The sequence below is a fragment of the Bos indicus x Bos taurus genome, chromosome 13, assembly GCF_003369695.1.
Source record: "Bos indicus x Bos taurus breed Angus x Brahman F1 hybrid chromosome 13, Bos_hybrid_MaternalHap_v2.0, whole genome shotgun sequence".
NCBI lineage: Eukaryota > Metazoa > Chordata > Mammalia > Artiodactyla > Bovidae > Bos > Bos indicus x Bos taurus.
In genome coordinates, this window is record NC_040088.1 from 18331662 (window position 1) to 18346933 (window position 15272).

The 15272-nt window shown below is 43.9% G+C and overlaps 1 protein-coding gene across 2 annotated transcripts in view; it reads right to left on the reverse strand.

The window, feature by feature from the left end:
- Positions 1–15272, reverse strand: part of CNBD2 (cyclic nucleotide binding domain containing 2) — a 62256-nt gene that overhangs the window by 17639 nt on the left and 29345 nt on the right. For both annotated transcript variants that reach the window (XM_027558661.1, XM_027558662.1), the window contains 4 exons: positions 11089–11245; positions 10417–10568; positions 8427–8565; positions 3002–3116 (listed from right to left, as the gene is read on the reverse strand). In XM_027558661.1, the coding sequence (XP_027414462.1) occupies positions 3002–3116; positions 8427–8565; positions 10417–10568; positions 11089–11245 (563 nt within the window). The remainder of the gene's footprint in view (positions 1–3001; positions 3117–8426; positions 8566–10416; positions 10569–11088; positions 11246–15272) is intronic.

The following is a 15272-nucleotide window of genomic DNA, read 5'->3' on the forward strand; positions in this document are numbered from 1 at the left end:
GTTCTGCAGTAATAGATACTGCATAGTAGTAATAGTAGTAATACCCAAGGCTGGGGAAAGAAACACCCAAAATGTTTAGAGGGATAAATCATCAGAGTTCTCAAAAGACCAGAAACAGTTCCTATTCCCAAAAGCTAGATTAGAAAGCCCCACAAGTAAAAACGGTTTTGTCTCGTAAATGGGACAAAACTAGCTCTAGATTAACTGCTCTGATCTTACCTACCAAAGCCTAAGTGCTAGTTTTTAAAAGATCAAAATATTTCCAAATAACTTACCTGCATCCCAGAACAAACCTCAGAAAGATTTACAGGAATTTTAAAATATGCAGCACCCAAAATTCAGTTTCTGGCATTCTGTAAAAATTTACCAAACATGCAAAGAAGTAGGAAAATATGAACCATATAAAGAGAAAAAAGCAAAGAATTGAAACTGACTCAGAAACGATACAGATGACAGAATTAATACGTAAAAACATTAAAATAGTTGCTATCATTGTGTTCCAAAGAGGAAATTTTGTGTACATTAAACAGAAAAATAGAAATTAGTTTTTAAAATACCCAAATCAAACTTCTAGATGTGAAAACTGCAAGGTCTGAAATGAAAAAATGTACTGGATAGGATTACTAGCAGATTAAACAGTGCAGATTAAACAATGAAGAAGAAAGACTGTTAAAGTCAAACACACAGCAATAAAAATTATTTAAAATGACAGAGGAAAAAAGACAACAGCAAAATATTATTAGAGTATCAGTAAAACAACTTCAAGCAGCCCAATATACATATGATTTGAGTCTTCAAAGTGGAAGAGAAAGATAGAAAAAAAGAGCATTTAAAAAATAATGGTTAAAGATTCCAAATCTGACGAAAAATATAAACCCAAAGATCCAAAAATTAAATGAGCCCCAAGCACAGAAACATGATGAAAATTTTTCCAAGGCACAGTGTAATCAAATTGCTTAAAACTGATAAAAAGAAAAAATTTAAACTAACCAGGGCAGGGTAGTGGTGATGATTTTACCACTTACATTGAATTGCTACATTGTACACCAGGAACTAACATACTGTTATGGGTCAGTTTTACTTCAAAAATAAACAAATGAACTCGTAGAAAAAGAGATCAGATTTGTGGTTACCAAAGGTGGAGTGTAAGGGGGAGAAGGAACTGGCTGAAGGTGGTCAAAGGTACAAACATCCAGTTATAAGAAAAATGCTAAGTAACAGAGGTGCAATGCACACGATTAATATAACTAACATCACTATATGTTATAAGAAAACTGACAAGAGTAAATCCTAAGAGTTCTTACCACAAGAAAATCTTTTTCTTCTTCTTTTATTTTGTATCTATGTGAAATGATTAATGTTCACTAAATTTACTGTGGTAATCATTCATGATGATTTGTAAGTCAAACCATCTTTCTGTTTACCTTAAACTTACATAGTGTTACATGTTAGTTGTATTTTGATAAACTGGAAGGAAAAATAACAGCCTCAACAAAAAGGCATATTATGTATAAAGGATATAAAAAGTTATGCAAAGAAATTATACAAAGATAAGAATGTTGGCAGACTTCTTACTGAAGACAATGTGAGCCAGAAGACAGACTTTAAGGCAAGTCTTTAAAATATTGAGCAAAAAAAAAACAAAAACCTGTAAATCCTGAATTCTGTACCCAACAAAAAATTTCTTTATAAAATTAATGCAAAATCATTCTTAAACATAGAAAAGCTGAAAGAAATGTTAAAGGAAGCACTTTGGGCAGAAAGAAACGGTACTATGGAAGTCTGATCTATACAAAGGTATGAAAAAAATCAGGAATGGTACCACATAAAGACAAAATAGTTTTGTTCTTAGTATTTAAATATGTTTAAAATATAATTATTTAAAGCAAAAATAATAACCATGTGTTGTAAGGTTTTTAACATATCTGAAGGTAGAATGCATGACAATAGCACATCTGAGAGGGGAGAGACACAAGTATACTGTTGCACGGTTCTGATTCTATACGTGAAATGGCATAATATCACTTGAAGGCAGCCTGTGATGAGTTAAAGGTATACGCAACAAAATACAAAGCAACCACTAAAATAACATGACAGAGCTAATAAGCCAACAAAGAAAATGAAATGGAATCACATAAAATAATCCAAAAGAAGCCAGGGGAGAAAAAGAATGTACTTAATACTGCTGAACAGTGTGCTTAAAAATAAAGATAGTAAACTTTATGTTATGTGTATTTTACCATAGTTAAAAAAAAAAAACTGGGGAAAAAAGTGTGAGATGTAGCTTTTTCTCTGGTGGATTAGCAATGGAAAAGAGAGAAAAAGAACTGACATGAGAAGAGAACTGAAATTTACTGAGTACCTCCTAGGCACTGTGCATACAAGATTTCCCCTCATTCAGCAGTAACCTCTGTGATAACGACAGTGAACATCAACTATGTACTAACACATCTAGGTAGTGTTCTAAGAGTGTTATATATTCATTTGCTTAACTTTATAACAAGCCTACATGGTAGAGACCAGAGTCTGCCTTACAGACTCTGAGGGCATCAGTGTGCAGGCACACAGAATCCCTTGCCCAGTGTTCACAGGGAATAAGAGAAGGACCCTGGATTCAAACAGTTTGGCCCCTAGGCTTATGCTCTTAACCACAACACACAGGGACAGACTCCAAGACACCAGGCCAAGGCCTGAGTACTCACCAAAGTCACCCTGCTAATCAGCGGAACTCACACACAGCTCTGGCTAGCTCCAGGCTATCTTTTCTCCACCCCTCTCCCTGGAAGAACCTGAGGCGGAGGGGAAAGGCTGAAAGGGGCTGCAGGGGTCAGCAGAGGCCTCACCTGGAGGCCGTGTGGACCCGGTTTCCATAGCTGGTAGAAGGTTGTCTATCCTGCCATGCTTTTCTAGCTCTAGGTTTCTAAGATGCCGTGGACCAGGCACCAGAAAGCTGCAGGATCAAGCGCCCCCTGCTGGCTGCCGGATGTGGACGTCGGCTTACCCTTGAGGTGGATGTTTGGAGGTCCATCGTCTATGAGCTGCAGGTGCTCCCAGATCCACTTATGGTAGAAGGGCGAGCTCTCGAGGTCTATCAACCTCAGGACTTCACAAATGCCCTGGACACGTAAGGGACACAAGCAGAAGGATCAACTCCAGCTCCAAGCAGGACAGGCTTTGAAGATAAGCTCTCTTTTGTTTTACTTGCTTCTCAAGTGGTTTGAGGTCCTTTTTAAAAATGAAAATGCTATCTACTCACAATTTAAAAATTCAAATAGCTAAACAGCACAAGAACTAAAAAAAAAAAAAATCACCATTAAGGATGTTATACGTTTAAAATTTTGATATATATTGTCAAACAACCCTCTAGTTACGTTAGATAAGTTTACACTCTCCCCAATAGTGCATAACAGAACCCATTCTAATACATCTGTATAGTACACTGACAACTTGGTTTTCACAGCCCTTTTAATCTTTCCTAATCCAAGAGATAAGATATGTCATTTTCCATATGCATTTCATATATTTATTAGACCTTAATTTTTAAAAAAAAATTTGGCCACATCACACAGCTTGTGGGCTTTTAGTTCCCCAATTAGGAATTGAAGCCAGGCCCTTGTCAATGTAAGCATGGAGTCCTAACCACTAGAAAGTCAGGGAATTCCCAATCTTAATCTTTTTTAGTAGGAACTCTAAGAGACACATTAGGATTACTGTTCAAGATAGATTACTGTTGAAGAGATCAAACATTTTAATAAGCCCTTATTATATTCCAGGCATTGTGTTAGGAGCTTTATTCAACATTCATTCAACAAACATTTATCCACCAGGAACTGCAGGTACTAGAAAAATACACATGAGCAGTTTTCTCTCTGGAAAGACTCTCATGGGTGTTTAATCGCATCTGAATCTGTGGAGAAAACAATTTCACCATGTGTTCCCAAATGATAAACTGTTCAAAATGAGTTGATTACGGACATTAATTATGTTTGCAATGCTAGCAGAAATCATGCTCTCCAACTTTGCCCAGGCCCCAAGGACGCCCAGCCACCCAAGGCCGATTTCTCCCTCTAGTGGCATTAAGAGTAAACTATCGGAGTGGGGACAACTGTTCAAACAGCTGGCCAGGTGGGAAATAAAAATGAGGAAAAAGAGCAGTCCCTTTAGACGCGGCGGGTGCTCTTCAACTCCAGCCAGAAGGGCCACACCAGAATACACCCTGGTGTTGCCTGATCTTCTGAATATTCAGAAGCAGCCAGAAATCAGAATTTTCATGTATTACAGAATCTTCACGTTAACAATTAGATCAGGGGTTTTGCTTCTTTGCCTACTCAGGCTTTTCTAGTTGTGGTTCCAGGGCTCCAGAGCGTGTGCACTCAGTAGTTGTGGTGGGATCTTAGTTCCCCAACTAGGGGTCAAACCCACGTCCCCTATATTGGAAGGCAGATTCCTAACCACTGGAGCAGCAGGGAAGTCCCGTAAGTTGGGTTTTAACAGAACACTGTAAGGGACTAGTCAACTCATCTGCTACTCAAGGAGCCCTCTACCTGCTGTCACTCTGTGACATCTATATTATTTTTCTCAGAATGAAATTCAAGCATCAGAAATCAGCTGTGACGCTTATTTAGAGGCAGATTTCCAGAGTTAATGAAGCAGAGTCTCTCGGATGAGGCAGGACTCTGCCTTTTTAAGAAGCACGCTAGGAGTTCTTTATGCATACCAAAATTTAAAACCTCTTCCCCTAGATCAGGCGCCCTCCAGCTTCAGTGCACATCAGAATCACTTGGAAGCAGAGGTCAGTGTTGTCAGAAGACAGAGTACTGAGCTCTCTCCTCCTAGAGTTTTGGGTTTACTAGCTCTTGCGATGGCCTAAGAATCTGAATTTTTTAGTGAGTTCCCAGGCAATGCCAATGCTGCTGGTCCAGCAACACTTCGAGAACCACTGGATAGATGATGACTGAGTGGCGTGAGCCTGTGCTAAACTAACCTCATCCTCACAGACTGTGAAGTAAGTACACAGTCTCATTTTACAGATGAAGAAATGAAGGCTCAACCAGAGTAAGAACTTTCTGTTAGTCAGGATGTCATTATCATGCTGATTAAAGTAAGTCTTGAATTTATACCCCTCACCACTCATCTCCCTCATCTTTCCTGGCTATATAGTATCAAAAGAGCTTAGAGTTAACTGGGGGGACACATGGCCTTCCTGGCTTTGGAGGCGATCACCCCAGAATTTTAGGAAAGAGGAAGCAGAAATCAGGGAAGAGAAGGAATAGTGAATTACTTAGGTTGGCCTTCCCAGGTGGCGCTAGTAGTTAAGAACCCGCCTGCCAATGCAGGAGATGTAAGAGATGTAGGTGTGATCCCTGGGTCGGGAAGATGCCCTGGAGAAGGAAATGGCAACCCACTCCAGTATCCTTGCCTGGGAAATCCCATGGACAGAGGAGCCTGGTGGGCTACAGTCCAGAGGGTCGCAAAAGAGTTGGACGTGACTTTGAGACTAAATAACACTATGCATATCAGAACTTCACCTCTTCATCATGATGAATCTATGATGAGTCTTTCTTAAATACTGGAAAAACATTTCCTTAATTTTGTTCTCTTTACAATGTAACAGCTAGAGACCCAGCCCACTGTGGAATTTAATCTGCATTATAAGTATTTTCTGTATAGCTTTCTTAAGACAGTCAGCAAAGTCATAAATCAAGACCTGACTTAAGAGTGTCTGCCTATCTTCCTTGCATACATACTTCCACTATGGCTGACTTTCAGCTACCAGTGGGAAGTCACTGAACACGGAGTTGAGAAGAGATGTGCACAGTGGTTTAGATTTCCACCACACGGATACGACAGGAAAAGTAACCTCAAGCACACAGATAATAGTAAAATGCAGTAACGCCCGGGAATGTTACGTTTTTCAGTATTAATAGCCTTGTTTTCAATATAATATATTTAATTGTAATTAAATAAATAAATTCCTGAGAACTTAACAATCAGCTCTCACCGGCCAGGAGGAGCCAGCTCCAGCACACAACCAATCTTGACCCTGCTTTTGTCCAAGGGCCCTATATTTCAAGACTCAGCCCCCACCTCACCTTCTCCAGGAAGCCCTCCTGAGAGCCTTTGGCCTTTAAAGAGTTTCCTATTCACCAAGTTTGCACTAATTGCTTGGTAACTGGCACTGACAACTTTGTCTACACACAGAATCTAGTGGAAAATATATATAAGGAGACAGAACCAGCCTTTTCCACCTTTGTATCCCTCCAGCGCCTGAACCAATGTGTCATGACCTTGGCAAAAACTTGCCAAACGTTTGTGTTGGTTTAACATGTAAAGCACAGGTATATGGGAGACACTAACAGTCCAGGGGCAGAGTGCTGGCTCTGCCACTTACTAGCTGGGTGGCCTTTCCTAAGGCATCTTAGCCTCAGCTTCCTCAGCTGTAAACTTGGAATAATAAAACCTTCCTGGTAGAGCTCTGGTGAAGATTTATGGTGGAATGGTACTTGGTACACGGCTATTCATCAAAGCACTGTTTGAAACAGCAAGTGTTGAGATAACCTAAATGTCCCTCAATTAGGGAACTGATTAGATAAATGAAAATACAACCATACAGTAAAATACTACACAATGTTAAGAGAGAATGAGTAAGTTCTTTAGGTACTGATATGGAACAACCTACAGAAACACTTATAAATGAAACAGCAAAGTGCAGAGAGTCTGTATATGGTGATATGACTTATGAAAAAAAGGAAAAACCACCCACATGCATTTGCCTGTGTACACAGACAACGTATGCAGAACAGAGACAAGAAACTGGTGCCAGGGGTGATCTGTGAGGAGGGATTGTCTGGGGAAGAGAGGGGAAAGGGAGACATCAGTCTTGTGAGTCTTTTGAATTTTGAACCATGTGAAGTACTACCTATTCCAAAGTAAACCAAAACAAGATTAATGATACTAGTAGAACTCCTAGCACAAGAGTGAAGAGCCCCTCCCCCCAAAGTGGTGGTTTTGATGATGAGGATGGTGGTGGTGATAACGAGCTACTCAGGGGTTTGAGCAGTCAACAGTTGACAGAAAGGTGGACTCAAGTCAATCCCAAGCCCCAGCTTCCAGGAAAAGGAGCCTTGGGGTCAGACAGACCTGGGTTCAACCCTGCCTCTGCCCCTGATCAACCGCGTGAACTTGAACAAGCCACTTAACACTGTCCCTTTCGTGTCTATAAAATAGGAATGATGACAATAGCAACATCCTTTGGTTACACAGTAAACACACAATAAATTTTAAATTTTCTTTTCATTATCAACCAACAGAGAAGTTGGCAGAGGACATAAAACAATTCGCAAAATACAAAATTTAGATAGTAAACAAATAGGATTAATCTCATTAGTAATCAGAAAAACTATGTAAATTAAATTCTCAAAGAGGTAGTAACCGTACCTATTAAATTATTGCAAAAGACAAAATTTATATAGTAAACAGGATTAATCTCGCTAATAATCTAAAAGAATATATATAAGTTAAATCCTCAAAGAGGTAGTAACTGTCACCTATTAAATTAAAAAAACCTTTGAAAGAGTGACTGGCAGAGGTTGGTGGCACTGGCAAAGCTGTATGTTGCTGAGAGCTAGAGAAAGTGGAGCCCTCCTTCTGGAAAGCAATTTGCTCTGAGGGTCAAAAAAACGGTGATTCTAAGAAATATCACTTTTGAAAATCTATTCTGAGGGGATGAGCTCATTTTCTCTTCTTCCTGGAAAGTTTTATAATATGGTCATTATCACTTTTACAATTTTAAGATTATAATTTTTAAAAGTGATCTGGAATCCTTAAAATTTAATTGCCAAATGCATAATTTAAATATGTATCTATAAATAAACACATAGATGAGCTCAAGGAAAGACAACCCAACACTCGCCTTCTTTCGAATGGAACAGCTCTGTATTTTAACGATCACAGAAACCCTCTGAGGGTGGGAGGCCAAAGCGTCCTTTGCTTGTTTAAACTCAGACGTGCGTATGTGCTTAATCACTCAGTTGTGACTCTTTGCAACCCCATGGACTGAAGCCATCAGGGTCCTTTGTCCAAGGAATTTTCCAAGCAACTAGGATGTGGGTGCTCAGAAAAGGATGTGTTGGGACTTCCCTGGTGGTCTAGTGGTTGGGAACTCACCTTCCAATGCAGGGGGAGGGGCTCAATCCCTGCTCAGGGAACAAAGATCCCACATGCCTCATGGCCAAAAGAACAAAACATTAAAAAAGAAAAGAAACAATATTGTAACAAATTCAGTATAGACTTTTAAAAAATGGTCCAGGGCAAAAAAAAAAAAAAGGACCTTTTACAAACCAGGGCTCCACCCAGTCACCTGGCCACAGGATGTCAGATTAGCCATGCTCTCCTTAGCTTCACCACCCCCACCCCAGACCTCTCACCTCACAGACAAACATGATGGAGGACGATTCTATAAAGTCCTTTGAGATCAGCTGCCCGTAGGAGAACTTCTCTACCTTCCCCAGGACTACGAGCTTCCAGAGCGTCTCATCGGACCAGGAGTGAAACAGGTCCATCTTCCTGAGGGGAAAAGCCTGTGAGACTTCCTCACTGTCTGTCACGGCAGAGGCCTAGCACTTGGAGATTCCCGGAAAGGGAGTGTGTGCTCCTGCTCTGGCAAAGGCCCGAAGTGGGCGACTTCGTACCCATCCTGCTCACGAGCCCCGCCTGCAGCGGCCTCCTGGCACTTGTCCTTTGCTCTCCTGCCCTCTTCTTCTCAAGGCCCTGCCCTCCAACTGCTCCCCTCACTGCACCCCAGAGGCACCTGAGCTTTTGGGGCTTTGCTTCTCTTTCAATCCTCTCTCCAGAAGCTTCTTCCAGCTGAATCCCCCACTCACCTGGCTACCACTAAACTGCTCCCATTCCAAGGAATACCCAAGAGTTCCTCGCTTCTGCTGTCCTCTCTCCCAGCCCAGCAGTCCAGGCCCTGCCTCTGGTTTGGGCAGCTCATTCCAACCCCTGTCTCCCTCCTCCAGTCTACTGACTGCCAGTCCTCAGCCCTGGGCCAGGGGATGGCGGAGGTCAGGACCCTCTTCTTGTGACTTCTTGGTGCCCTAAGGTGGAAGGCCCACCCCACGATGACCACCCCTTCTTTGACCTCAAACCTAGTATACCATAAATCACGGGCTTGCCTTCCCTCATAGGTGGCCCCACTGGGCTGCTATTAAGCATCACAGATCTTTTCTCAGCTCCAAATTATGATCTCAGAACTCAGGTGACTCAGGCCTCAAGCTGGGGGTGGGGGCAATGAGCTCCATCGGGGCATCAAAGGGGAACAGGGTTGGCACCGTGTCCAAGGAGGAGAAGGGTCTGGAGACAAGGAGGAAAGCAGGGCCACCAGAGAAGGAGCTCCTCCTGGGCCAAGATTGGGCCACACACTTCCCATGAACATGGCACTGGATTCTTACAATGACCTCGGAGAGAGGAATCCTGATTCCCACTTTCCAAGGCAGGAGACGAAAGCCCAGGGAAGTGAAGTGACCTATCGAGAGTCCTGTGGCAGATAAACCTAAGAGCTGCGATTAGAACATGGCCCTATTTTTCTTCCACTGTATGAAAATATGAACTGCCCCTCCCTTCAGGACTGAGTCCGCCCTTGAAGGGCTGCAGCCCCTTCATGGGGGTGCCTCTCTTAGCTCCAGCCCGCAGAGGCCAGAGCCCTCTGCCCATCACACTTCTCTCTGCCCCTGCATCCCTACCACCTGTATTCTTGGTGCCAGCATGGATGCTGCAATTGATTTTCACTCTTTTCCTCAAGGCGAGGAACTAAAGATAATTGGATAAGCACCTGGCTGTGCCTGGCACTGTGACAACAGAGAGAAGACGATGGTGAAGAAGGCAGAGGTCCGTCCTTGCCACTGAGTTGCTTGCTTACTGTCTGATGGCGCAAGAATTATAGTTTGGATGGGGCTTTAAGGAAACACAGGGTGTGATAGAGGCACCCACTCTATTCTGGGGTGCAAGGAGGTGGCCTTGGTGAGGGAGGCGGGCCAGTGAAGCCTGGGGACTTCTAAGTCAGACATTCTGGACACATCACCATCCTGAGCTTCGCTTCCTTCACTATGAACTGGGGAGAATGAGAAACAACACCGTGGGATTGAAAGTTTACATGAGAAAAAGTGGGTGGTGCAAAGGACTGAGCACCCCATCTCCCAACAAGTGTGCAAAGCATGTTACCATCCCATTAAGAAAGGGAAATTTGAGCTGTGGCCTGAAGATACAGTAGGAGTTTGCTAGACAGAAAAGTTGAAGTTGGGTGGGAGGTCCCAAAGAGCATTTCAGGCAGAGAGAATGGCACCCAGTGTTCCCCATCGGGCCGAGGACAAAGGTACCTAAGAAACACAGGAGGAAGATGCTGGCTGGTGGAGTTACCTAAAAAATTCAAACCGAAGCTGAGCGTCCTTTTTAACTTCTTGGTCCAGCTTATTCGCCAGGAAATCCTCTCGGTCGACAACCAAGAACTCCGTTTCTTCCATACAGACCACAGTGGCCCTTCTCACTGTGGAGCTGAGAGAGCCCATTTCCTGTTGAATGGACAGGAGCACAGGCAAATGAGAGGCACTCCGAGCCTTCTGTCTGCAGCCTTGACCACCTCTTCCCCGCTTCCATCTCCCCCTAGAAATCTCTCCTCCCCAGAATGCGGGTTCCCTGGCCCATCCTGTGCCCCTGCTCACTCCCTGCTGCTGTGGATCGACCCCCTGCTCCCCCACCACCCACTGCCATATGCTGCCTGTGGAAAAAGAGGCAACCAGGCTTGACCAAGGCAGGGAGAGGAAGCTGGAGAGGCCTCGCTGAGGGCTCACTGCATCTCTGGGGGTTACAGAGGGAACATACTCCTTAAAACATCACACATGAAGTGGTTGGACTTGGACATGACCAGGCCCAACTCAATCGGCACTTGACAGGTGAGGGCGTGGTGACCCACAACACGGCAGGGACTCGCACAAAGTAGAAGGTAGGACTGGGCCTGGCCTGGGGGTTCCAGCAGGAGTCCTGTCACCCCCAACCCCTCCCCAGGAGGGCAGACCCTTCCCCCATGCTCACCCCGAAACAGCTGCCCTTTTGCAGCAACGTTGGGTGGGGATCCAGGAAGGCACTGCTGCCATCCTCGTCCTCCGTCACGGCCACCGTGCCCAGGTAGATAAAATAAAAGCTGTTGCCCCTCTGGCCCTTCTTGACGATCACACGCCTGCGACCAAACCTGGGGAAAGACCATGGCCGGTTGGTCCCGTAGCAACACAGAGTCTGGTCCCTGCCAGGAGGAGGTCTAGATGGTCTGCTCTTTGTTCTGGAGTGTGAAGGCACAGATGGGCTTCCCAGGTGGCACTAATGATAAAGAACCCACCTGCCAGTGCAGGAGACCTAAGAGACTCGGGTTCGATCCCTGGGTCAGGAAGATCCCCTGGAAGAGGACATAGCAACCCACGCCAGTATTCTTGCCTGGAGAATTCCAAGGACAGAGGAGCCTGGCGGGCTGCAGTCCATAGGGTTGCAAAGAGTTGGACATGACTGAAGCGACTGAGCACGCACGCACACCTGAAAACACAGATGGGGCTAGAGGGACCTCAGAACTGCCCAGCCCCAGCTCCATCAAGCTTGACCTCTTCACTAACATGTGTCCAGTTCCCACCTCCATTAGACGGAAGCTTCAGGAGAATACAGCCTTTGTCAGTCTGCTTAGGCATCGAAGTAAATGCTCAACGAATGGTCATTGAATAAATGAATGAACAACTGCTGGAAGCAATGGATGAGTAGCTAAATGATTAAGAGCACTGGCTTTAGAGTCAAACTAGGATCCAAATCCTGGTTCTGCCCTTAGCTGTGTGATAGCAGGTAACTCATATCCCCTCTCTGAGCCTCAGTTTCTCCTGTCTGTAAAATGGAGATGAGCATATATAGAAAGAGATGGATAAAGAGATGGATCATTTATTATGATCCCTAACAGCTCACTATGGATGGAGGTTCGTGACATTGTACAGGAGACAGGGATCAAGACCATCCCCATGGAAAAGAAATGCAAAGAAGCAAAATGGCTGTCTGGGGAGGCCTTACAAATAGCTGTGAAAAGAAGAGAAGCGAAAAGCAAAGGAGAAAAGGAAAGATATAAGCATCTGAATGCAGAGTTCCAAAGAATAGCAAGAAGAGATAAGAAAGCCTTCCTCAGCCATCAATGCAAAGAAATAGAGGAAAACAACAGAATGGGAAAGACTAGAGATCTCTTCAAGAAAATCAGAGAAACCAAGGGAACATTTCATGCAAAGATGGGCTTGATAAAGGACAGAAATGGTATGGACCTAACAGAAGCAGAAGATATTAAGAAGAGGTGGCAAGAATACACAGAAGAACTGTACAAAAAAGATCTTCACGACCCAGATAATCATGATGGTGTGATCACTCACCTAGAGCCAGATATCCTGGAATGTGAAGTCAAGTGGGCCTTAGAAAGCATCACTACGAACAAAGCTAGTGGAGGTGATGGAATTCCAGTTGAGCTATTTCAAATCCTGAAAGATGATGCTGTGAAAGTGCTCACTCAATATGCCAGCAAATTTGGAAAACTCAGCAGTGGCCACAGGACTGGAAAAGGTCAGTTTTCATTCCAATCCCAAAGAAAGGCAATGCCAAAGAATGCTCAAACTACTGCACAATTGCACTCATCTCACACACTAGTATAGTAATGCTCAAAATTCTCCAAGCCAGGCTTCAGCAATATGTGAACCGTGAACTTCCTGATGTTCAAGCTGGTTTTAGAAAAGGCAGAGAAACCAGAGACCAAATTGCCAACATTCGCTGGATCATCGAAAAAACAAGAGAGTTCCAGAAAAACATCTATTTCTGCTTTATTGACTATGCCAAAGCCTTGACTGTGTGGATCACAATCAACTGTGGAAAATTCTGAAAGAGATGGGAATACCAGACCACCTGATCTGCCTCTTGAGAAATCTGTATGCAGGTCAGGAAGCAACAGTTAGAACTGGACATGGAACAACAGACTGGTTCCAAATAGGAAAAGGAGTACGTCAAGACAGTATACTGACACCCTGCTTATTTAACTTATATGCAGAGTACATCATGAGAAATGCTGGGCTGGAAGAAGCACAAACTGGAATCAAGATTGCCAGAAGAAATATCAATAACCTCAGATATGCAGATGACACCACCCTTATGGCAGAGAGTGAAGAGGAACTAAAAAGCCTCTTGACGAAGGTGAAAGAGGAGAGTGAAAAAGCTGGCTTAAAACTCAACATTCAGAAAACGAAGATCATGGCATCTGGTCCCATCACTTCATGGGAAATAGATGGGGAAACAGTGGAAACAGTGTCAGACTTTATTTTGGGGGGCTCCAAAATCACTGCAGATGGTGACTGCAGCCATGAAATTAAAAGACGCTTACTCCTTGGAAGAAAAGTTATGACCAACCTAGATAGCATATTCAAAAGCAGAGACATTACTTTGGCAACAAAGTTCCGTCTAGTCAAGGCTATGGTTTTTCCTGTGGTCATGTATGGATGTAAGAGTTGGACTGTGAAGAAAACTGAGCGCCGAAGAATTGATGCTTTTGAACTGTGGTGTTGGAGAAGACTCTTGAGAGTCCCTTGGACTGCAAGGAGATCTAACCAGTCCATTCTGAAGGAGATCAGCCCTGGGATTTCTTTGGAAGGAATGATGCTAAAGCTGGAACTCCAGTACTTTGGCCACCTCATGCGAAGAGCTGACTCACTGGAAAAGACTCTGATGCTGGGAGAGATTGGGGGCAGGAGGAGAAGGGGCAACAGAGAATGAGATGGCTGGATGGCATCACTGACTCAATGGACGTGAATCTGAGTGAACTCCAGGAGTTGGTGATGAACAGGGAGGCCTGGCGTGCTGCGATTCATGGGGTCGCAAAGAGTCGGACACGACTGAGCAACTGAACTGAACTGAACTGAACTGAATAGCTCACTACCCAACTAAGAACTTTTAGAGCAGAGGTAGCCAGGTTCAAAGCAAACTAAGAGTTCTTAAGCTCAGAGGAGGATAGTTTCTATATTTCAAATGCAAGTTCAGACCACACCTCTTTTAATATTTATTCATCCATTCAATAAGTTAGACAAATACCAGTGGTGTCTACCAGGCATAGTGATTAAGGACACAAATCTTGTTCTCAAAATTACAGTTAAGTACAGGAAGTAAATAAGATTTTAAAATGCTTTAAAATGAGAATTCCCTGGTGGTTCAGCGGTTAGGACTTTACACTTTCACTGTCTGGGTTCAGTCCATGGTCAAGGAACCAAGATCCTGCAAGCTGCAAGGCATGGCCAAAAAAAAAAAATTACTTTAGGAGAGGCTAATTCAGAAGCACAGAGAAAGGGCACTTAACCCAATTTAGGAAGACCAGAGAGGCCTCCAGGATAGTGAGTGGAGTCATCCAGGGCGACAGAGAGATGGAAGAGACTCCTAGGCAGAGGGACCACCATGCCCAAAGGCAGAGAGAGCTGGAAGCCTGCACATTCAGAGAAACAGCAGTAAGCTCCAGCAGAGGGGACAATGTACAAACCAGAGGCTTCATCAACAGAGGAAAGAGGAGACAGCCCAGATAACAGTGACTAGATTGGAGAAGGCAGGCATATTCAGCCGGGAAAGAAGACTCTGGGGATAAGAGAACACAGGCCAGCCTTTATTCCAGGGTAGACCCTCAGAGATCATCCAGCTCATCCAACATTTGCGGGGTGAAGAAAGATCTCTCTTATAGCAGATATCTGTTTCTTTTTTTTTTTTTTTTTTTTGCTGTCCAGCATCTGGTCACCGTTTTCCACCCGCTGGTTTTTGGTTTTCTTGGTTTAATTTCTTTTTGGCTGTGCTAGGTCTTTGTGTCAGTGCCTGGACTTCTCCTTGCAGTGGCTTCTCTTTTTGTGGAGCATTCTCATTCTTGTGTGCTTCTCTGGAGCACTGGCTCAGTTGTGGCATACGGGCTTAATTGTTCCACGGCATGTGGGATCTTTCTGGACCAGGGATCCCACACAGAACAGAGACTGTGCACTGCATTAGCAGGCAGATTCCTAACCACTCAACCACCAGGGAAGTCCAGCCCTGATTTTACTTTAGGGGAAACACCTTTTCTTGACTCTCAGGCAATCAGAACATCACTGACCAATTGGTGATTCAAGTGAGGTCAATCTGGTTCAAAAAAAACTAATCCCAAGGCTCTGACTTAACTGGGAAGAGGTAACTCCTTTGTCCAATGGACT